General features: G+C 38.6%; 1 protein-coding gene across 1 annotated transcript in view; it reads left to right on the top strand.

The window, feature by feature from the left end:
- The window catches only part of thsd7ba (thrombospondin, type I, domain containing 7Ba), a 553518-nt gene that overhangs the window by 461504 nt on the left and 67381 nt on the right, over window positions 1-24633 (top strand). Inside the window, exons 16-18 of the mRNA XM_034186086.1 lie at window positions 4485-4490; window positions 9336-9469; window positions 10477-10633. Coding sequence (XP_034041977.1) covers window positions 4485-4490; window positions 9336-9469; window positions 10477-10633 — 297 coding nt within the window. The remainder of the gene's footprint in view (window positions 1-4484; window positions 4491-9335; window positions 9470-10476; window positions 10634-24633) is intronic.

The raw sequence follows: 24633 nt of genomic DNA, 5'->3' as shown, positions 1-24633 counted from the left end.
GTCACTCTGTAGTGCAATAAATGAACATGAATCAACAGAATAGTTCAGTGCATGGAAAATGTACCTTTTGCTGTATTTGGTGGGATATGGAGAACATGCAGTTCTGTGCAAAGGGTTTAGGTACATTTAATATGCCTAAAATGTTTGAAAATAATGAACAGTTGCTAAATATCTAGTACTGACATTTAAAAATACATAAATACTATCTGTGATGGCTTTTCAACACTTCAGAATTTATTTTAGGTGGTAAAACTACATTATTTTTTGTATATACTCTTCAAATTTCCAAAGCAATGAAGTTACATTTAGTTTGTTTTTTTCTCAATATTTTATTGCTGCATCATCATTATCAGATGTCTGTGTTTTCTCTTATACAAAGCAATACATCTAAAAAGAAATCAAGTATTTTTTTTTTTCTTAATAAGAATTCTAATTGGGTAAGGTAATAATTTGCTCAATGCAAAAGGGAAAAACGTCATAGTAATATGCCCTCCAGCACCGAGCAGAGTTTATACCCTTGAAATGTGAATGAGTATATCTGGTAAAGTATTTAACCCTATAACTTGCAAACAAACGTACAGAGAAACCTCTACTTTAGCCAGACGGCAGTGTTGGGATTTTTTAGATGCATTGTTGTTAAAACTCCAGAGAAAAAAGTTTTGTTGTTGAAAAAAACACAAAATGTATCTAAAATAAGCAAATGTATACATTGAAATATTGTTGAAAAAAAACACAAAATGTATCTAAAATAAGCAAACATATACATTGAAATATGCCTAAAAGTATAATAATCACATAAATTACTTAAATATAACAAATCTTTGTGAAAGGCATGGTAATATACAACAACAGAACTAGACCCATATGTATGGGATATATGGGAACTCTCTACTTTCTGTATATGTTCCCCCATAAGAAAAAAATTCCATACAGATACAAATACAGATTCTTTATTGTCACTGTAATCAGTACAATGAAAGGTAAGGTGCACATCTTTCAGTGTAAATGTAACCTGAGTAAACCATGCACAGATTTGAAAGATCTGGACAAGAAAAGAAAAACAAACATAAAATATAACCGAGTGAAAGAGGTATGTCCAGAGTGCAAATTAAAAAGACTTTTTTTAAAAGAACATAGTAACACAAAAAAGAGAAAAGTGTGTGCCGAACTGTCAATATTTCAGTGGCAGTGGATACTGCACATAAATAAATATTGTACTCATTTCAAGTGTGGCATGTGACCTGGCTATTTGGTTCCGGTGTCATTCAAAGTTCTAACAGCAGTTGGGTTGAAACTGTTTTTCAGTCTATTTGTACTTGCTTTAATAGCCCTGTACCATCTGACTGATGGGTTCAAGCAGAGAGTGGCCAGGGTGGGATGAGTCCTTGGATGGTGTTGGCTCTCCTGAGACAGTAAGAGCCATGAAGGTCCCCCATTGTGGGTAGAGGGCACCCAATGATGTTCTCTGCCATTTTGGTAACCCTCTCGAGCTCTTTTTTATATTTGTTATTTTTCCTGAGAAGGAAGAGGGCCTTAGTCAGGGAGGTGAGCAAGTACCTGATGGTCACGCTGTCAGAGCTCTAGTGTTTCTCTGTGGAGAGAGGAGAACCTTCCAGAAGGACAACCATCTATGCAGCAATCCACCGATCAAGCCTGTATGGTAGAGTGGCCAGACGGAAGCCACTCCTTAGTAAAAAGCACACGACAGCCCACCTGGAGTTTGCCAAAATGTACCTGAAGGACTCTTGGACCATGAGAAACAAAATTCTCTGGTCTGATGAGACAAAGATTGAACTCTTTGGTGTGAATGCCAGACATCACATTTGGAGGGAACCAGGCACCATCCCTACAGTGAAGCATGGTGGTGGCAGCATCCTGCTGTGGGGATGTTTTTCAGTGGAAGGAACTAGGAGACTAGTCAGGATTGAGGGAAGGATGAATGCAGCAATGTACAGAGACATCCTAAGTGAAAACTTGCTCCAGAGCACTCTTGACCTCAGACTGGGGTTCATCTTTCAGCAGGACAATGATCCTAATCACACAGCCAAGATATCAAAGGAGTGGCTTCAGGGCAACTCTGTGAATGTCTTTGAGTGGCCCAACCAGAGACCAGACCTGAATCTGATTGAACATCTCTGGAGAGATCTGAAAATGGCTGTACACTGACGTTCCCCATCCAACTTGATGGAGTTTGAGAGGTGCTGCAATGAGGAATAGGCAAAACTGCCCAAAGATAGGTGCACCAAGCTTGTGGCATCATATTCAAGAAGACTTGAGGCTGCAATTCTAGCCCAAGGTCCATCAACAAAGTATTGAGCACAGGGTGTGAAAAAAACAAACTTCAACTTTTTCAAGATGCTTCTTCATTTTTTGGTTCCTTTAGGTGTAAAAAATAAATTGGGTGAAAGTTCATGAGATTTTAAAAATATTAACCACTGCTGCCAGCTCCTGTTGTTTGTGACATGCGAGTGACATTTTGAGTTCTGTACTGGATACATGAGTTCTGGATACATTAGTGGCAAATTTTGTTACATCTGCCTCAGGTCACATTTGTAATGATAAACTAGCCTCACAATATGATATGTGTCAAGCTACACCTATCATGATTCAGTACATATCACACAACATAACTGCATCATACGAAATCATAAACATAAAGTTATCTGTGGCGAATACTTTAACTGTGAAGCAATAAATTATTCTGAAGTACATATTGTAATCCTTGATATTATCTGTTTTTTATTTGTACATTTTATAAATCATTTATAGATTGTTATTTCTTTGGTGCAGTAGTTGGCTTTTCATGGTATCACAATACTAATTTAAAAATACATTGTGATCCCATACTGCCACCCAGGGGTTGTAACATCCCTTTGTGATGACATCCAAAATGTGTCACAGAAAATTCTCAGCTTGAAATGTAATCACTTTTTATGGAGATGAATAAATTTGACCCCAAAATGCAGACAACCACACGCTGACTTGATGTAATGAGTATTTTATTTATTTATTTATTTGTGTTTTACCAAAAAGTACAACGTTTACCACGAATATGGACAGAACAGGTAGTGAGACTGGGTGCAGCCAGCACAGGAGGTGTGTCAAGGACAGAGGTGGGATGGATGGAAGTCACTGTCAAGTCATTCTCAAGTCATCAATCTGCAAGTCCCAAGTCAAGTCTCAAGTCAGCTTGCACACAATTGGTGGTCAGTATGACTTGGGACTTGCTGTTTCATGACTTGAGAGTGACTTGATGGTGACTTCATCCCACCTCTGGTCAAGGAACTAGCAAGGAGGGAATGAATGAGCCAGTCTTTTAAATTGCACTGGAGTAGATGATTGATTGTAGGTGTGAGAGGTAAGCAGGTCAGGCAGTCTAAGACTCACAAGATCCTCAGAGAAAAAAAGGTAATATCCTCACAACACAAACAGAAAAAGGTGAAAGTCTGACATCACTAGCGTGCCAGTATGACTGATATCACAATTCCCTGCAGATGACAAGCAGCACTGTGACTTAGTGGTTAGCACTGTTGCCTCACAGCAAAAATATCATGGGTTTGATTCCTGCCTGTGGCCTTTCTGTGTGGAGTGTGCATGTTCTCTTCATGTTTGCGTGGGGTTTCCTCCCACATTTAAAGACATGCAGATTAGGTGAATTGGAAACTTTATAATTGTCCAGGTCTCTCTTGCATAAGAGGTCTTGATCTCAATGGAACTAACCTGGTTAAATAAAGATTAAATGCGTTGAAATTATAATATCTGGAAATTTGAAATTTAGTTTTCTGTTCACACAATGATAATATGAAAAATATTTGAACACTACATTTTTATTTAAATTGCAAGGGAGATAAAACTTTTGCACAGTACTGCAAATGGCTTCATATTCTTGCTCAGCCATTTGACATTGTTATAATGTTGAACACAGAGGAATTGGTCCAGACCAGCATGTGGTGAAAAGAAAGCTGCGTGTTGTTCCAGCAGGCGTAAGGGTTTTTTTTTTTTCTTATGGCTTTTGCAATAAAGCAGAAGAGCCTGAACAGTTAGTTGTCACCATCATAACAGTTACTTTTGCAAACCTTTTTTAGATACAGAGTGCACAGCCCATCTGAGCATATGGCCACCCAGGCCAACTTCCCTCTTACCATTTCCAGACAAATTAATTTCTTGGAGTAGCTGCAGCTCAGACCATGACACAGCTGCTTCTACCAACTGCAGCGTTTTCAAACCCTCAGCACCATGAATCATTCAGTGTGGCAAAATGTCCAGCATGGCTAGATTTACTGCAAATGATGAAGTACTTAATCATATTTTACCTTCATTAATGAAGACACAGAGCAGAATGCACGTTTTATGATGACACATAAGCAAAGCTATGCATTTCTGTCACTGCAGACCAAATCTAAACTAATGATCATATCACTGTTCTTCTCTCCCCTACCCAACTTCTGGCTTGTCATGCACTGCTTATACGGACATCCACGCAGGCTCAGGTCAGTGCTGTTCATTCTGTACATATGCTCTGCTTTAATGAAGACAAAATGCATGCCAGATTGTTCCAAGTCACATCCTCCCCTGTGACCCTGTGCTGCTTTTCTGGGTCGAGATCAAGAACAATAGCTTGATTGCAGAGAGGTGCGATGAGAAATAGTACATGTGAGGCAATTTGCAGGTAGTCGGCAAAGAGTTAGAGAGTATGTTGAAAGAAGCTGCACTGGATGATGTCGGTCAGATTTCTATTTGTATTTAAAATATACCAGACTACAGTAATATGTAAAGTTGGGGAAAATGAGAGAGGCATAACCAATGCAGTGAGTGCCAACTGTGTGACTTCCTCTTCGATCTGTGATACATACTTGACAATAAATCTTGTGCGTTTCAGTACCGTCTGTGCTCCCTGTTGTGGCACTTAACCTGCAAACTATTGATTTAATATCTGTCTAGACACTGTATGCGCTGTAACCCATGTGTGCTAAGTGTGGCCACAGCTATTCCTCACCTGGCAAATTGCTTCCAGCGCTCAATAACTGGTGTATATCCAGCAGGAAATGACCAGAATGTTGTCTTTGTGATGAAGGAAATGAGCTGTTTTAGCTGGAGATTGCACTCGTCCTGCAGCAGTGGAGAAAAGTGGTTGCAGAATGTCTGCCAGTTTACCCAACAGGGGCATCTGCAGGGACAGATGGGAGATGATGAGAGTGTGTAATAGGCATCTGCGTGGCCCATAGGGGAGGGAATACTCTATGCTTATTCCCTTTCTTTGGCAGGAGCACACACATGCACCACAACCTGTCATAGCTTTTTTTTTTTCTTTTTGCCCCGAAATATTTTCCTCCAGAGAGCACCTTTTATCATGGCAGACTGTTACATGGATTGAAAGTAAACATGTGGTTTGAGGAGTGTGGAAACCATCGCACTTGTTGTTCCTCAGGTCCCAGAGACACTGGATTTTGGAAGCAGTGAATATTCAGCAAATACACCTTTATCATTATGGCATATTACTTTGGTCTTTTTTTTTTTTTTTTTTACATTTCATGCATTTTTCTTTCCATATCACTGTAGCAAAAGTGCCTTAATTTTACCTCAAATTAATTCAGGGCACCACCTGTTGGTCTGAATGGCTTTAATACTGCTATGGTATCAGTGTGTGTAATATCAAACAACAGGAAATAATATAATCAGTCTCTTTCATTCAGTTGCATATTCTGTACATACAGGTTCAAGACCTCTGTTTTGCCCAAATAAATTGCAGACAACCGCTGTATGTGTGAACACTTATTTAACTCAGTCAGGGGTTAAACAGTACAGGACATATTGCAGTGATGCACTTTGATGAAGTGCAGAGGATAATTATTATATAACGGCCTTGTAACATGGTAGCATCTGTGGGAAATTTAAGAATAAATTACTTTATAATCTGCAGGGAGTTTATTTTCATATTTGTTAAAGTGATATAATAGTGGTACATGTGAATAGGTTAAATAATGCCACTTCTGCTAGATTCTGACAGAACCGGATTGCTTACTTTGAGAAATGTGATGGATATCTCTGGGGTCAGGTGCTAACGCAGTCTGTAATCTGATGTGCCATTCGTCCATTTCTCTCCCCCTTCAGCAGATCACTGGATAGGCCCTGACAGAGTGGATCTGCCGCCTATCGCGTGACTTGGTTTACAGGTCGTCCATAATTTCACAAAAAATATTGGTGGTTGGTTCGGTTCAGATCTTTGTTAAGTTTGCGTCATGGAACGGCACATTGAATTGAATGCCAGCATCGCAGCGACCTGGATGGATCCTGATGCTGTTAGGCTGTCTTCTTGGGTTATCAAAATAAAGGTTTGGTGACTTTATTAATCTATTCACCAAAAAGAAGAACTATGTCTTCTGTCGTCTTTGGAGAGATGCAGAAGTGGAACAAAATTACTTGGGGACAAAAACAAACTACAACAAAAATTATTCAACAAAGTAGATCTGCAATTTATAATAAATGGATTGTAGTTTTTATTTGGAAGGTCTTATGAGGAAGCAATGCTCGCCAGCAAATATTAGCTTTACCAAAGAAAGTTTGAAGCCACTTGAACTCAGAAATAAGAGAAATGGTAATTGGCAAGCAGTCTACAAATTGAGAAGTCAAATACCAAACAGGAATAAAGTCAAAAAGCAAAAACAAGAGCACAAAAGAGAGCGTGTGGCTGGAGATACTGGGTTTTAAAGGGTCCTAACTCTGCCACACAAGAACTGTGGGTCAAGTAGTCGTTAACTGCATTTCTTTGTTTAAGATGACAATAATTTATTGCATTCCACTCTTAAACTTCCCGCTCAAACCAAACTGTTACACAAATCTGCCATTGAATATAATCACACGAGAAACAAAACATGCTATCTATAATATCCTTTGCCTGATCCACTGATGGGGTCTTCTTGTTTTCTTGTTGTCCTGTGTTCAATGTTCCTGTTGGGCCTCCATATGTACCATAGCACAGGGCACACAAGGTCACCACTATATTTCACCCCAACAGGCAATTCCCTGCTTGATCTGTTGCCCAGGGGTCAGGATGAGGGGTTGTATTTTGACACCCCGAATTTTTGGGTGTCAAATGTAGTACCGTCTGTGCACCTGCAAAAGGAGTTCCTCTTGAATAAATCAATATTTCACCCTTCCTTAGTGGGGACTGACTTGAACCTGTTTGTGTTTTGAAGAATAACTGTGTGTTAACAGGATTAACTCAGTCTTTTTGTTCAACCTTGTTGAAGTCTGCGTGTGCATTGTCGTGCATTCAGAAGGTAGTTTGTATGATTTATGGTTATGCTGTGGCTGAAGGTTTCAGGTTAGGTTGCATTACATTCAGATGGTCTGACAAGCATTTCAGTATGCATTGAGAGACCACTTCTTCACATCTCCACATACAGATGCTGACGGTTGTCTTCCACATGCACATGGTGAAATGAAGGAATGCCAACAAAGTGTTTTTAATGCTTTGGGTCTGAGACCTTAGTCCACCAAACTACTTATTCTGTAAAAGTACTCTACTCCACGAATAGACTGGGTTAAAATATTCTGCAGTACTTTAAACAAGTTTGGTTGTAAGACCTTTCCAAATACCTATACAATCAATTTCAAGTTAGAGTTTGTTCTAAAATGACAAAATTTTATTGTCTTGGAATGAGTTGTTAAAAGAAACTGGACTGAATTTTAAGAAAAAATGTAACCATAACTTACACTCAATTACACTAAACTTACCTTAATTTGGTCCCACATGAAATAATAATGCTGTTGGAATATTTTGGAGAGAAAACTAAATGTGCAAATATAACTCATTTTCTAATAATTAAATCGAACGGTTTGTTTCACAAACGTACAAAAGTCAATGGCCATTTAGTACTTGAGGAGCTAAGACTATGCTATTTGCACCTTCTACCCCTTTTAAAACTTTTTTAGTCTTCTTAGATGACCCCAAAACATAATCAGAAGGGTCCAAAAAATTGCATCTGGTCTAAAGCCCTTTATCCAAGATGGCATTCAAAATAGTCACTTTTTTATTACTATGCATGAAATCTACATAGAAATGACTTTTTTTTTTTTTTTTTTTTACAATATTCCACTAGAAGAAGGGTTTTGTTCAAATTGAATGCATTTATGGTTAAATAATTTCTTTCAGATGTTTTAAAATTCTAAATGGTGCCCAGGACAGTCACCAAATTATTGGTATTTATAATGTCTCTAATATGCAGCATAGTAATAGACAATTGAATTAATGATAACAGAAAATCATATTTTGGTGGCTATTTTAGATGCCATCATGAATATCTGCGTAACAGCAGTTCATATTTTTGTGTACATCAACTCATAGTGTTCATGCAGAACATTACCACTACTAGAACTTCCTGAAAAACTCTTAAACATACAACTTGGAACCTAATTTAATGGCCCATTCATACTCTGACAGTTAGCCCGGCGTTTGCCAATGGAGAGTGAAAGGTTGCTTAATGTTGACCAGTGTAGATGTCCTCCAGACTCTGCAGGTGCTAAGTTGAGATCAGTCGGGTAACTCTGACGTTTGTTGTGGTCCCAGAAATCTTACTACTATGTAATCTCCACCAGTATGCCATTACTGCTAAGTTGCCCTCTGCTGGCCAACATCAGAGACTTGAATGCACCCACCACCTCCTCTGGATGAATATGAAGAAATGTGAAGGAATGTGTAGAACCTGTCTCAATGATCCACCAGTAGCAAGTGACACAATTGCAGAGTTACATTGAACTTAATGTCACGTGACGTCTCAGATGTTGACTCAATGATGAGCTCTGTCAAGCTACACTACTGCTCAGAGGAGTGCGCTACAAACACGGTGAAAGTTAAACTGCATCCTGTGTGAATCCGTGCACCACTGCCAAACATCAAGCACCAGCAGTACAACGAGAGAGCTGGGCTCTGTCAACTTTGTTGGAAACAGGAATTTGGACCCGTGGAGTGAGCCTTTGCCTGCATTTCTCTGAGATTTTTGTGAATCTGCTACATTGAAGCATCAGCTTTAGCCACTTCACATCAAAGTGTGAAAGGCCCTAAATGACAGTTCATCTCATTTGAAAACCACATATTCTCGAATCACGTGACTTTTTATTGACTAAATGATTATTTGGACAAACACACCAATAGGAAAGAGATTTAACATTACATACAGTAAACATAAGCTGAGCATTATAGTGAGGCTATGTTTGTGTAGGTGTGTGCATGACATCTTTTGTTTGCATGTCCATCAGGATCAGATTTCATGGTTTCCTTGCTCTCTATGTCTACTTACGTGTGTTACTTTGTGTGTCTGTGCTTGCACATACAGGTGTATGAGGCCAGGTCTTGCCACAGCAAATGCCGCCAGTATGAGTGGAGGACTGAGCCCTGGTCTATTTGTACCATCAACACAGTGGATGAGCTGCCAGCCTGCGGGGAGGGAGTCCAAAGCCGCAAAATCAGGTCAGTGAGCAGTTAAAGCTAGGCTGCAAGACAAAGTGCCATGTAGCGGGAAGGGCTAGACTGGCAACAGTCCTAGAACTAGAACCCACTCTGGTCTTGACACTCAGATTCTCAGAGGAAAATAAGTAGTCAACACGGCTTGTGCTGCCTAATGAGGGATGTTAGTTTTTGTTGTTGTTTTTTCTCAGTACATTTTTAGTAGCATTAAAAGTAGCTGCTGGCACAAAAAACAAACAAAAGATCTGATTCAACACAATATATATTGGTAATTGTGATGCAGAGATACGCAACTAATTGTGTTTATCATCATAAACACTAATGCAAATGAATAAATATTAAACACTGCTTTCCATGAGAGTCACCAGTGGTGGATAAACAGATTAAGAGAGAAAGAGATTGTAGAGTTTGAGGGAACTCATGTGTGTCCACAGAGGTGTGCAATTACATAATAATGTGAACCTGTCATTTTTTTTTTTCCAAAATGTCAGTGGCCCACACCTAGTAGGAACATACTAACAAGGAATCAATGCTACTGTTGTTCTGTTGAACAAATTGATTTGCACAGCTGCTGAAGAAAGTTTATTTTATTGCATTTTCATGAATAAACCATGGGTTGTTGTCAGTTTTGTGAAAAAAAATCCAATTTATATTTTAGTTTCTCCCAATTGGCATAAATCAGGGACAGGTGCACAAACAGATCTGTGCAGTGAAATCGTGGTATTTCTACCTATTTTTCAGGACACATTGATGATAATCATTACATTTGTACTGAGAAAAAAAATTGTGTAAAATCCTCTTAATTAGCTCAGGTTTCAGAGCGATAGAGTGAAACCAGTGTAGACCCCAACAGATGGAAGGAATTGTGGAAGTAAACAAGCCTTAAAAAGCTTACCTGAGGGCAAAAAGTAGTGTGTTTTCAGAAAGTTAGGGATGTGTTTTGAAAGTCAGAAAGGACCCAGTTAGGTGAGCTCCAGAGACTAGTTATAGCAGCATGTATGCTCTGGTAGGTGTGTGTGGAGGGGAGCGGCGCACGCTGAGGCCAGCAGTGTGGACGACGGTTTATGTGATCAAGACGAAATGCCACCCAGGGCTCGGGTCTGCTCTCTTCCCTGCCCCAACGACTATGTCATGGCACCCTGGGGACCGTGGAGCAGCTGCCCTCTGGTAAGAGACATAAACTGAAATTCTCTGTTTCAGAGTGGGTTTGTTTTATGTGACTGCTGGAAAAAAATGCCCATAATCCTCAGAAAGTAACTGAACTATTTCGGTATAATAAAGGAGGCCATTAGTGATCTCAATAAAAGTGTATCTTAAATTGTATTCTGATTAAAAGAATACACCAATGCAGTGAGGTTTGCATATATTTACATGTTAACACATGGATTTTAATGAACATGAGCTTTTTGTGCAGACTGTCAGCTTTAATCGGAGGTTAATTGCATCCAAATCAGGTGAACAGTGGACAAATGATAGCATTTAATGTGTGGTCCCCCATGTTTAAAGAGCAAATGATAATTCGACAGTTGGCTGCTAAGGTGTTAAACCCAGGAGCTTGCACTCTTCCCTTATTGCCTCGGCCAAGTAGGTCATGTTTTCTGTGTTTTTTGTCTGTTAGTACTATTACTTAAGCTGCATTAAAATGTTGAACACTGATATGATGTTATTTAACAAATTAATAGTCATTTAAAATAATCAGTACCAACACTTCTGTTCATATTCTCACCATGGGCACAATTTGGTGGGGGATGGGGGGCATGTCCCCCCCCCCACCTTTTCAACCAGGGGGGACAGAATATGTTATGCCCCCTCACCTTCTGACATATATGTGTGTACTTGAAACATGCTATGCCAGTCTTATGTGCAAACCATGTCAGTCTTATGTGCAAAACCATGTCAGAATAGTATCTTTGTTTCTGCAAGTTTATATTTTTAGCAGCAATAACTTGTTTGCAACACCTGTTTCTTGTTTGTCACATTCAGAATTTTCTGGGACTGCATTTGCCCAGATCTGAAACCAAAAATAATTGCCTCTAGGGACTAGTGTCTACACATAAGTATCAATGGACCATATGCTAATTTACTAAATTCCGAAAGTTAGAAAAGGAAATCAGAAACGCTATCTGGGACCTCAGAAAGCCCATCTGTAATTATTGCTTGATCTCCAAAATCAGTCTATGCAAGCGATATTCAGTATGAGTGTTGTCATTAGTGCCACTTTGAAAATTAAATTCATGATAAGTAATTTATCCTAAACTTATGATCTGTTGTTTTTCAAACTTATGCAAAAACAAATCTTGAGAAAAAAAAATACAGTATGAGATACTTAATAATTATTAAGAGCCTGTTCTTTCATATTCATGAATACATTTTACCACATTGCAGTTGAAAACTCAACCTATCATTCTTTTTGAGTTCTACACATGTGGTGATACCTTATTTACACAAGTATGTTAATAAAATCAATGCTGGCTATTCTCAGAATAAAATACTTATATCCACAGTTTCAAATTGCATAAGTCAAATGGTGTCCACTTTATGGTCTTCTCAAAACATTAAAATTACTGTTCTGGATGCTCAGAATGTATCTGAGCTTATCTAGAAACTGTTAGAAACCCCCAGCCTATGGGCTTCAGCCCTGCGGGCCTCGCACTTTGCCCCCCCCCCCCCCCCCCCCCATTTCTACTTCTAAGTTGCGTCATTGATTCTCACCAATGTCTATGTGACATGGAAATATTGTGAAGACCTTTTTGCTGAACTCGTGCAGCTTTGAAAATGAGCATTCAGTATTTAGTATTAATTACAAATACAGCTTTTATGTCTGCAAATCGGGCAGTTATGTAATGTACAGCGTGAAGTCACACTGAGCGTAACACAATATTGTGCACGCTGGATTACATTCAGTTTACTCGTGTTCCACTATTCAGCACTGAAGGTGTGCCCTGGGGCTGGAATTAAGTAGCTCATGTTCCACCGTGTTTGGAGCCACACAGCGGGTCACATCACCATGTTACTGTGTTATAGGTTTCCTGTCAAACACAACAGGTAATTGGACTGGAGTCTCAGAAATAGGAGGCGTATATGGTGGAGAAATGACCTAATTAGTCTGATGTGTCTCTGTACACATTTAGTTTCATTCCCTTTTGTCTATTTGCACTTTTAGCATCAATCAAATCAGTCATCCAATACATATGATGCTCCAACAGTGCCATACATGTCAGAATGAAAGCCAGTTAAACCATAAAAGCCAAATAAAATAGTTACCCATGATATGCTTCTCAAGGACAAATCCCAGCTGATGGACTCAATTCATCCAACATGCTCCTTTTCCTGGTTTCTGAGAAGACTATCTTGATATAAATCTGGCTAGATGTTCAACTGTCTCCACCAGCAGGGTGTACATGACACAAAGAGGTATTTATCAGTAATTGTTTGTCAGAGATTTTGCATAAAATAAATATGCAGCCTGTCAAAAACCTTAGCAGTGAGTTAAAGGCTCCACAGAGCAGCACAGCTGGATGATAACACATTCTGAGATTAACTTCAAAAGACATATTTAACATGACACATAATCACGTGGTTCACATTTGTGACATAAATAATACTTAAAAATAGTTATTCGATTGCATCATGTCATATATGAGTCACATTATATACATCTATATATATCCATCCATCCATCCATTCATTTTCTTCAGCTTTATCCGGAGTTGGGTTGCGGGAGCAGCAGCTCCAGCAAAGCCCCCCAGACCTCCCGATCCACACACACCTCTCCCAGCTCCTCCGGGGGAACCCCAAGGCGTTCCCAAGCCAGCCGAGAGATGTAGTCCCTCCAGCATGTCCTGGGTACTTCCCCGGGGCCTCTTCCCAATGGGACATGCCCGGAACACCTCTCCAGCGAGGCGTCCAGGGGGCATCCGGAAAAGATGCCCGAGCCACCTCAACTGACTCCTTTTGACGTGGAAGAGCAGCGGCTCAACTCTGAGCTATATATACATATATACATCATGCACTCATTAAATTTGCAGCAAGTATTAGGCAGACTGATGGTATTTTATGTAAGTAAATAAAATTGCTTGTTTGATTGGTCTGATTAAGATACAAGATCAGTCGTCTCTTGCACGTCTCCAGTTGGTGCAGAATGCTGCTGCTCGTCTTTTGACAAACACTTTTAGACGTGAGCATATTACGCCCGTCCTGTACTCACTCCACTGGCTTCCAGTTCGTTTTAGAATTGATTTTAAAATTTTAATGTTTGTTTTTAAAGCTATTTATGGCCTTGCACCTCCCTACTTGTCTGAAATTTTAACTTTGCGCACCTACAGTAGGACATTAAGGGCGTCTGGCCAGCTTTACTTAGATGTTCCAAGGTCAAGATATAAACACTGGGGTGATCATGCTTTCGCGGTAGCTGGCCCGAGACTGTGGAATGAGCTACCTCTTGAGTTACGTACTATTCCTGACGTAGCACTTTTTAAATCTAAGTTAAAGACTTATTTATTTAAACTGGCTTTTAACACTTAGTGGGGAGGTGACATGTTCTGTTATTTTTATGTTCTTTTTTTTATGTGTTGTTTTAAAATTTTATTTTAGATGTGTTTTATTTTTGTAAATTTGTGTTTTTAATGTTAAGCACTTTGGACACCAGTCGGTGCTGTAAAGCGCTTTATAAATAAATGTTGATTGATTGATTGATTGACAAGATGATGCCATTTGTTGTTTTTGAGTTGTGTTGAATGAGCTGTGGACAGAAAGAAGCTGTTTTTATGTCTTGAGGTTTTAGTCCTGATGGACCTCAGCTATCTGAAGGAGGAGAGGGTGACAAAAAGTTTGTGTCCTGGGTGAGGGATTGGCCACTATCTTCCTTACTTGCCTCAGGGCCCTGGAGGTGTACAGGTCTTGTAGGGCTCTGTGCAGGGTCCATGCTTCAGCTTTCTAAAATACCATTTTAGAAACAATAATAATAAATGTAATAAGTTTCTTTGCAGGTGTACTGTCAGTTGCATAAAAACAGAAAGGAAATTTGCTATCATCACACATCATGCATAGTGCTTGCTGTCTCCGGTGTTACAGCCTTCAACCAAAGTCTTTTTAATTCACCAGCTCACCCACTTTTCATGAAGTGAAGTAAGACCTGATCAATATAAGACTGGGAGTAGAAGATTTAGTTCATCAGACAAGATCTAGATAGATCTCCTCCCTGTAGGCTGTCTCATTATTTTCAGGTATTGGACCTACAGCAGTTGTGTCATTGGAAAATTTTACACTGGTATTGGTGGGGTGAAACGGCTGGAAGTCATAAGTGAAGAGAGAGTAGAGGAAAAGGCTGAGGATACACCCTTATGGCATTCCCATGCTCATAGTCAGAGTGAAGAAGGTATTGCTCCCCCAACCTCACACTCTGTCTGTTGTTGAGGAAGTCCAATACTCATGCACATGCATACTCCTGCATATGCGTTGCTGTTGTGATCTGTTTGTGGAAGGGTTGAGTGAAGAGCTGTTATAATTGCATTGTACGTGGACAGACTCCAGGACTGTGTGAGTACTCTAGGTAGTTCAAGCTCACCATGCTGCTCCTGACGATGAAGCTGACACCACGTATCTTGGGTTTACCAGTAGACTTGATTTGATGAAGATTTAGCCACCCTTTTCATGCCTCAGTTACTCTTCTTCTACCAGTATGGACTCAGATTGGGCAGTAGCGTCAGTGTAGTCTATTCATTTTGCAGGTCTTCACTGTGCATTTTCACAGTGTGTACAAGACAGACTCCATAATTCATTTCTGCATTTCTTAATACATGGAGGACATCCCTCTGGTTGTGGCAGTCCATCCAGAAGGTTGGTGAGGCAGACTATTTTTAGACCACCAAATCTAACACAGACTGTAGCAAACATGTGGATGTTAAAGTGGATTGTTCAGTCATGGGTGAAGATACTGAAGGACTTTTTTTTTGCCTCAATCCCAGAATCTGGTAACTCAGGGTCCCTGGTCATATTTTCTTTCACAAGCTGCCCTTCATCATCATGATCCTCTAGTTGTCAAGGGGAGCTCAGACCAGATGTGAGTTTTAGAGGTGGTATGGAGGCATAATGTCTGTGAACAGAGAAAAAGAGTTAAGGAGAACAGATGCACGATCACGGTGGGTGGTGCAAATTGAGGTGGACAACCAGAAAGATATTTTGACATAAGTTCAACTTGTGCTCCTCCTGCAGCGATATGACTCAATGTAATGAATGTGCAAGAAGGACAAAGAGACAGAGATCAATCAGACTCTGTGTCTGAACTCATTTGCTCATTCCAGACCCACTATTTAAAATGTAGAGTGTAAAATAATGCATGGACAGGTATTTGGCACAATTTTTTTTAAAAAGTACTTACAGTAGCAGGAGGTGGTAAAATCACAAGTCAGAATTTCAATACATCCACTTGGGAAATGATTCACAATACTAATACCAGCATTTTGCCATCACAATTAATCCTATATCTTGAAAATAACCCCCCACCCCTTGAATGTAACAAAGTATGGTCTATTTTCAATTGTCTGGCTATTCCGCTATGTGTAAAGTTTGTCCATGCTCTTCAAAAACTTTAGAAACACAATTCTTTCACAAAGGTTTAATTTCAGTAACACTGTGTGAATAACAGAACTTAGGAGGAGGCCATGCTCTTCAAAAACTTTAAAAACATAAACCATTGTCAAAGGTTTTATCAACTTCTTTACCCTCAGATCTTGTTTTTGGCTTGGCCATGACACTTGATTTACTACAACTTGCCATGCTTTGACTTGAAATTACATGTGTAATTGCATGACTTCTCTAAAACAAGTCCTACCAAGTCAGGAGCATTATATATCATAAACTTGAATGTTGTGTTCAATGCAAGGTTCAGCAAAACTAATCATGAAGTCAAAACAATTACATTCTAATATTTCAGAAGATGTTAAAATTACAGTATATATTGCAGTTTTCTTTTTTGCATGGGGTGGGGTTTGTCATGGTAGATACCCACTTCCTATATGAAATATCTCCTAAATTACACAATGCACAATCTCTGAAGTGGATGTAAGCATATTTGAAAAAAATATATATATTTTCTACCATTACCACCTCCTGCTACTTACAGGGCAAGTCACTAGTCACTACATCTTCAAAAATGTACAAATATACAGTGTTGTGAAAAAGTTTGAAATTTCTTAGGGTATCAAAAGACAAAACAATAAGTCACGGGTTTAATGTAAAAAAATTCAAAAAATTATGACCTTTAAACTTACTGTAAAAAGTCACTTCTACATCATGAATTAATATAAATAAAATGTAAAAGCCAAAATAATGGTGTGAGTAAGTAAGTGCATCTTATACGAGTAGTATAACACATATGATGGATGCATGAACATTCCCAAGACACTGATTATGTCTTGAACTTTATTTACATCAACTCTGAAGAAAAACAAACAGTATGGTCCTCTATGGGAAATCTGTGTGACGCAGGCACACAGGGGACCATGCAAGAAGGGACCGTGCAAGAAGGAGTGAGTGAGGGAAGACACCAAGACAACCCGGAAGAATTTATCAACTTCTGTGGCTGCAACTGGTGAAATTGTGCAGAGTGCAAGTTTTGAATTTTGCATCACCAGTCATACAGCTTCATGATGAAGTGGTGTAAAGAAGGATTTATTTATTTATTTTTTTTAAGAAAACTTGAAAGTTCAGCTTTAATTTGCCAGAAGGCATCTCAGAGATGTAAGCCTAGGTTTGATCTGTTTTGTTGAAATAAAATTCTTCTCTGCTGCACTCTGCTATGAATGGCGCTTATTTATTCATACTATGATTTTGTCTTTTAGATTTTTATTTATTTTAATTCATGATGGAGAGATTACTTCTTACTCTGAATTTAAAGGGAATAATTTTAGAAATTTGTATGTGGGTGATTCTTAGAATACGGGCACTTTTATGTCCCTTGATCATATTTTATGAAAAAAAGAAAAAAGGGGAAATTTCACACTTTTATAGTTATCTTTACAATGAAAGTGTTTTAAGAAATTTGTCCTAGTAGTCTATGATGACTTTTTCACCTTTTTTTCAGCATCATTATATGTAAATATTGCTGTTTTGTGCTTGTCCCACACCCAGACTTATGATCTTCAATGATAAAAATGAATAGTAAACAAACATTTTTTCTAATGTTTTAAAATATCTCTGAATAAAATATCAGTAAAATAATCAAAACATAATTGGGGTATTCAATGTCATACAACTGTTGTGATTTTTTTAAACGAAATGTAGTTGTCCCACACTATTGCCGTAATTTCCACCACAACAATAATGTCCCTTTAAAAAGTTTGTATGAAAGATTGTGTGGGTAGTTTCTATGGAGATAAACAGTAACATCAGAGCACATGTATATAGTGCCAAATCACAACAAAGAGTTGCCCCAAGGCGCTTTATATTGTAAGGCAATGGTGTGGTGGAAATTACATTTACAAGGCCAATAGTGCCCGTAGTTAAAGAATCACCCATGTATAAAGCCTGATCTTTTTTTTTTCTTTTAATTTTTGATGTCTTAAAAGGTTCAACTATATAAAATTTCAATGGTTCACTGCGTTTTTCACAGCACCATAAGTTAATATCTTGACATACATTTTTCACTGAGTTATAACTGCATTGATTCTTTTTATGGTGACTTATAGTGGCCACAGCATTTCCAAGTTAGGTCAACACAAGCACACACACACACACAAATACACCTGCTTCAATTCAACAGCAGGCAGACAAACATATATGGGTGATTCTTTAACTACGGGCACTATTGGCCTTGTAAATGTAATTTCCACCACACCATTGCCTTACAATATAAAGTGCCTTGGGGCAACTGTTTGTTGTGATTTGGCGCTATATACATGTGCTCTGATGTTACTGTTTATCTCCATAGAAACTACCCACACAATCTTTCATACAAACTTTTTAAAGGGACATTATTGTTGTGGTGGAAATTACGGCAATAGTGTGGGACAACTACATTTCGTTTAAAAAAATCACAACAGTTGTATGACATTGAATACCCCAATTATGTTTTGATTATTTTACTGATATTTTATTCAGAGATATTTTAAAACATTAGAAAAAAATGTTTGTTTACTATTCATTTTTATCATTGAAGATCATAAGTCTGGGTGTGGGACAAGCACAAAACAGCAATATTTGCATATAATGATGCTGAAAAAAAGGTGAAAAAGTCATCATAGACTACTAGGACAAATTTCTTAAAACACTTTCATTGTAAAGATAACTATAAAAGTGTGAAATTTCCCCTTTTTTCTTTTTTTCATAAAATATGATCAAGGGACATAAAAGTGCCCGTAGTCTAAGAATCACCCATTATACTATACTATACAGGCATACTATATAACCTATTGTCCACTAAGGACAACATGATGACATTTCTGGAATGTGTAGTAGATGCCACGAACAGTGGAAACCTTGACATTGAGATCTGCAGGAAGCTACCCACATGGATCAGTACGTAATGTTTGATTTTCACATCATCCATTACAACAGAAGCTCAGAGTGATATTCCCAATAGAGCACAAGTCAAAACATAAGAAAACCAACATCAGAAGAAAGCTCTGCAGGCCTGTCGATACCCCAGGTGGGCCTTTGCCAAGTCCACCAAAAAAAGTGAACCAAAATGACGCAGACAGTACCGAGAACCAGGACAAGACAAAGAATTTGGAGCCTGTCATTGTGAAAACCTAAAAAAAGATTTTTAGAAAGACAATCATCTTCTGGGCAGGACTCGGCTGCATTCCTTCACCGTCAGGACAAAGGATGCTCTTTGGAAGATGGCCAAGTTCACCATATGGTTGGGAGTATTGAAAATGAAAGGAAGACATTCATGGCAGAATTCTCCTGACTGCATATAGGAAAATTCAACCTAGAATGCATTGCTTTAACAACATCTGAGATTTTCCAGTTAGATGAATTTGTGTTCCAATTGTGCACAATGTTATTTATTCAGGGTTTTTTTCTTGCCAGGAGAAAAAATATATAGATTGAGTCATTTGAGACTGCATTTCTACTGGTTGTTGGCTAGTAGATGTGGTCTCACATCATATTTAACTCCTAGTATGGACACTTTGTTGATTATCATGTATTTTTCTCTCCCCCACAAATAATGTTTCAAAAAACATATCTTGCAAATTAAGCAACCATCAAAGGTGAGTACGTCACATAAAACCTTGATTGCTAACAATGTTGTAATATCACTTGTTTGGTTAAATAACTGCACTTATACTATTATCCAGTCTTTAATCCAGTTTTTTCGTGCTCCCGTCACAAAATGATTCAAATTTTCGTGAATTTTTTTTTTTGTTTAACTCACTTTTACTAACCCTACTCCTTCCCCTAACCCTAACCATAACCACCCCCACCCCCCCTCCCCGGTGCACTTGGAATTACGTGCACCTATCATGGAATGAATTAGAATAAATTTGTGCTCCCATGACGAAAATGTTGCACTTTTCATAACAATATGACGAACCAATAGATTAATGTATATTTCCCGCTGCTGAATCACAACATGCCGTGAGACTGGGTTACTTTAATCCCACAAATGACCTGAGCTTGATGGATTTCCTTCAGTACTTCACACTCAGTGTGCACATTATAGAAAATGAAGATAAAAGCATTTCACCACCATGTCAAATGAGACATTTGATATTCTTCTTCATTTAATTTGTCAGGCCTGTATTGATGATGTTGAGTTTGCAGCTTTTATTGACATAACTGTTAAACAGTAATTAGGTTGGCGTGAAAATATCTACTTTTGAAAAACTGTGTCAGGAGCCACAGGCACTATTGATTCTGTCGTGGGTTTGCAGGTCTCTCATGTACAAAATTTACATATATGTGTGTGTGTGGTTGAGACAGTTGGTGTGAAAATATCATGATTACAGTTTGATTTTTTTTTAAGCCTCACACTGAGATCACTCATGAAGAACTAATGGGCAAGAAGGTGCAGACACATCAAGTCCATAGACAAATGCAAACTCATTAATCACAGACCTCTCTCCAAAAGAGAGAGAGAAAGAAAACAGCAATTCCTGCACAGACCTTATTTTCACAGATTCTCTTCCACCTCTTTTGAGTCTTCACATTATAATGGCCATTCAGTGTGACTTAAAGAACGTTCAGGGTTTCTTCTCATCACATTGTCACTGTTGATATGCATTTCTGCCTTTGCTTATAAATCTCTGCACTAAATTGTGGTGAGCCCCAGGTTACACAAAGGACAGGACTGGGTTACAAGTAAGAACAATCAAATTTGTGTCTGCAGCTTTTAGTGACTATATACAAACGGTTGCCCAGTTCCGGATCACCTTTTTTAAAGTCCCGCTATACGGAGCCATAATGCAACTGAACGTCCTTTAATTGTGTATTGTTGTATTGGGTATTTGGCTGTTATTTAGGTGAAAAAGTCTGGGTGGAGAGGGCTTCTACTTAAAGCGTGAAGCCACATTATGTGTGGTGCAAACATTTGCCAGTAATGGATCACTTTTGCCGGTTTTGGATCACGACACTCTGCGTCACTTTGGGGGCATTCCTGGCATCTGGCTGGAGCCCTTCTAATGCAGAACGATACACACTGTGCCTGAGAATGTGTTTTGAACACAAAATGATATAAATTATACTTATTAAATGAGAATTTACTTAATTTCGAAAGGCACCGTTATACGTTTTTATGAGCAAAAAATGAAGTTTGGAGGTGAGATTTCTCCCAAATTAAAAAGTAAAAGCCCCCACATTCATGCCCATTCAAGATTTTGAGATGACCCCCAAAGTCCACAAGGCTCACAAGTACAGACACGAGGCTGCTGCTTCAGTGATCCTCAACCTGCAAATTTTCGCGTCGGAGATAAATGCGCGCAGCAATTAAACAGCTTGACATAACACACTGACATTTTCTACTTGAGTAAGTAAGTATTTTCCCACTCTAGAACCAAAAACACCGAATGGATAACTCACCTTTACTACATTTTATAGATCGTTACTTTAAAACTTACAGGAATGAGTGAGTCAGAAAAAGCGCGCACACCACAGACACCGGGATGTTTTGATTCCTCTGCTGATCACAAGGATGGCTGGATCCGGTCGAGCTTGTGGTCGTTTGTAGACAAAACATGAATCTTTCCATTGGTACAGTATTAGCTTATTCGTGCTGATTATGAGAAACGGCAGTGCAAAACTACAGCAGTGATCCGGAACTGGGCAAGTGACTGTATATATCGTTCAGAAAAGTTCCATTCCTGCACATCAAAGATTTGAAGGGTTTCAGATGCAAAATCGAATATATCCATTTTTTTGGCAAAAATTGCAGTTAAAAATCTGAATCTTTAATTTTCCATGTTCCTTTCATTATTATTATTATTATTATTATTAGTAGTAGTAGTAGTAGTAGTAATATTCATATGTTGCGGACATGAACGAGCAAAGCTCGTCAGCATCTCACCATGTCATTTAGGTCCTTCAGACTTTATTTTGAGTAAATGCTTCAGGGGAGCATTAGCATGGCAAAAACCTTTCTGAGCTCCGCCCCCCCCCCCCCCCAGACCCCCCACCTTTTTAAGCATTTTTCATTATTTGTCTCTCACATGCCTGGAAAAGCTCCTCGCCATCCAACCATGTCATTTAGGTCCTTCAGAATTTTTTTTCAGTAAAATGGTTCTTGGGAGCATAAACATGACTAAAACTTTTCAGCTAGGCTTTCATCTCAAATGTACTTTCTGGCAAACTATAGATGAACTATCGGGTCTTCTTTTTAAGAAAATCCTCCTCTACACATTTTCATCAGGAAGCTGGATTTTACATTTTTAATTAATTTTCATCAAGTTGTAGAGATTTGCTTTCAGTTTGAGTTAAGGAAGATAATTTTAGAAAAAAAAAGTATTTGAACTGGGAAAAAAAACAATTAAAATGTGTGAAATACCAAGTGTTCCAATACTTTTGAGGGCAAATGAGAAACACTGAGGAGCAGCATCTTCCATCTCATATTCTGTGCAGCAGATAAGAGAATATTTAGAGTGAAATCCTGCAAATGGTGATACAAGGATCTTATTTGGCACAAATAATCCATAGACATGATCTCTTTTGAAAAAACTGATTGGCCACTTGAATTTTCAATAGTCAGCCAGGAAGGGATCAATTGAAGAATTAGACAGGGGTCAAAATAAAAACATGCTCCAATCATATAGAAAACTACACCACATTATTTGCCTCACCATGCAGATTCCAAAAAGGTATAGTTTGGACAATCTGTGACTGAATGTTATGGAGTTATGAGGTAAAAGCAGCAAGAATGGTGTCAAAGGTCAGTTTCAGTTTGTACAGGGGTCAAAAGTTAAAGTTGCTCCATTAATTTTGCTCCAGCTGTATTTGTGCTTAATTTGATGCTTGTATCACTATTTGAAGGATTGTTTCAGTTATCTGCTGCACTAATAAGCCAACAGAGCATGAACCAGCTGCTGTCTGTTAGCTTAAACATGTGTATATAAGGCAACCCGAATTTAAGGAGAAATGCTGCCTGGACCTCATTTCTGCCATAAAATATGGTCATTTACTCACCAGTATAAGTTTGGTGTGATTAGAAGTTCAAATGACATGTTCAGTTCAAATCTGAAGCAAACATTTTTCTTCTTCTACTAAGGTGGATTAGAACTTTTTTGGTACACAGCACCAACTACTGGACAGGAGGAACCTAGCAGTCAATGTGACTCAAAAATTTCAAAATGCAGGTCTTTCAACCAGACGTGTGGTGCCGTGACATGTCAATCATCTGTGTCCAATCAGATTTCAAGGAAGTCCAGTGAAACCCCAGCCTCCACTCTAGCTCCACCCATGCCAGGAAGTGTTCAACATTTGACATTTTCTGTTTCATTGTGAGTGAAAATTTGGCACTTCCTGTTTGAGTGTGAGCTTGCCACTGAGTTCCCGTGAGATTTCATGGGATCCCGTCTGTCAATCCAGGAAGTGTTTGACATTTGAACATTTACCGTTTTACTGTGGATTTGAAATTTGGCACTTCCTGTTTAGGACTCCCTTTACTATGAGCAAGCTTCACGCCGCTGCGCGATGCTTCGCTTATATTATTATTATTGTTATTATTATAATTATTATTATTATTACATCAAAATGTAACTAATATCTTAACTTGTAATTTCTTCTCAGTAACTAATGGACTCCAATTATATTTATTTTGTTATTTTATTACATAACTCTGTTACATGTATGTAGTTGGTTCCCAACACTGGTCCTGGTTGTATCTTCTGAGTGCCCACTGTTTTGAGTACATTATTGTGCCTGTTTATGATAGTTGTAAATGAATGAGTGATGATCCCCAGTGTTGGGCAACCACCCAGACAAACAACCAGCCCATTCCCACTTCTGTAAAATAACAATCTGTATGCTTGTAGTGTGAATGAACAATGAGTGAAACACAGGCATTCCCTTGGCCTTCTCCAGCTATTGGGGTCCTCTACACCGTTGTCAGGTGGACAGCATTGACCGTGCACCTGGTAACACTGTAACCCAGTAAAACCTACCCCATGGACAGGTGGTTGACATCTACACTGGCTCTCCTGCTAATGCTGGCATTGGTGAGGAGGGTGACATGACAATCAGCATAATAAAAAAATAAAAATATATGAACTTAAACCTATAAAGTGTGCAAAAACAGTTAATGGCTCAAATAGGCAAAACAAAGTCACTGCAAACTCCAGAGGGAGCGGAGATGCACTTCAGTTGAAGAAAGAGGTGTTGTGAGGCTGAGAGGTCTTTTAGTATTCATTTGGCATTTTGCACAAAAAAGTTTGCAATACTAATTTTGTTGGCCTCATAATTGCCCATTGTGCCTGACTGAAGATACAAGGTGAGGTACACAGGGGAGGTTCAAATCATTTACAATACATGTGATGAGAAAAGCCGTTTTTAAAATACTTTTCTCATTCAGCTGTGTGACTTTCATTGTCATTTTCCACATGTACCGTATATGTATGAAGCTGAATAGTTTATCTCTGCCATATGTGTTTATCAAAAACAAAGACAACTTTTAAAGATATATTTCTTGATAATCTATCATTCCTGTCCTGAAATTTTAAGATATGTAGCACAGTCAT

The sequence above is a fragment of the Thalassophryne amazonica genome, chromosome 14 (assembly GCF_902500255.1).
Source record: "Thalassophryne amazonica chromosome 14, fThaAma1.1, whole genome shotgun sequence".
In the NCBI taxonomy this organism is placed as follows: Eukaryota; Metazoa; Chordata; class Actinopteri; order Batrachoidiformes; family Batrachoididae; genus Thalassophryne; species Thalassophryne amazonica.
Note: the sequence above shows the minus strand (reverse complement) of the source record. Positions and strands in the feature narration are given on the sequence as shown.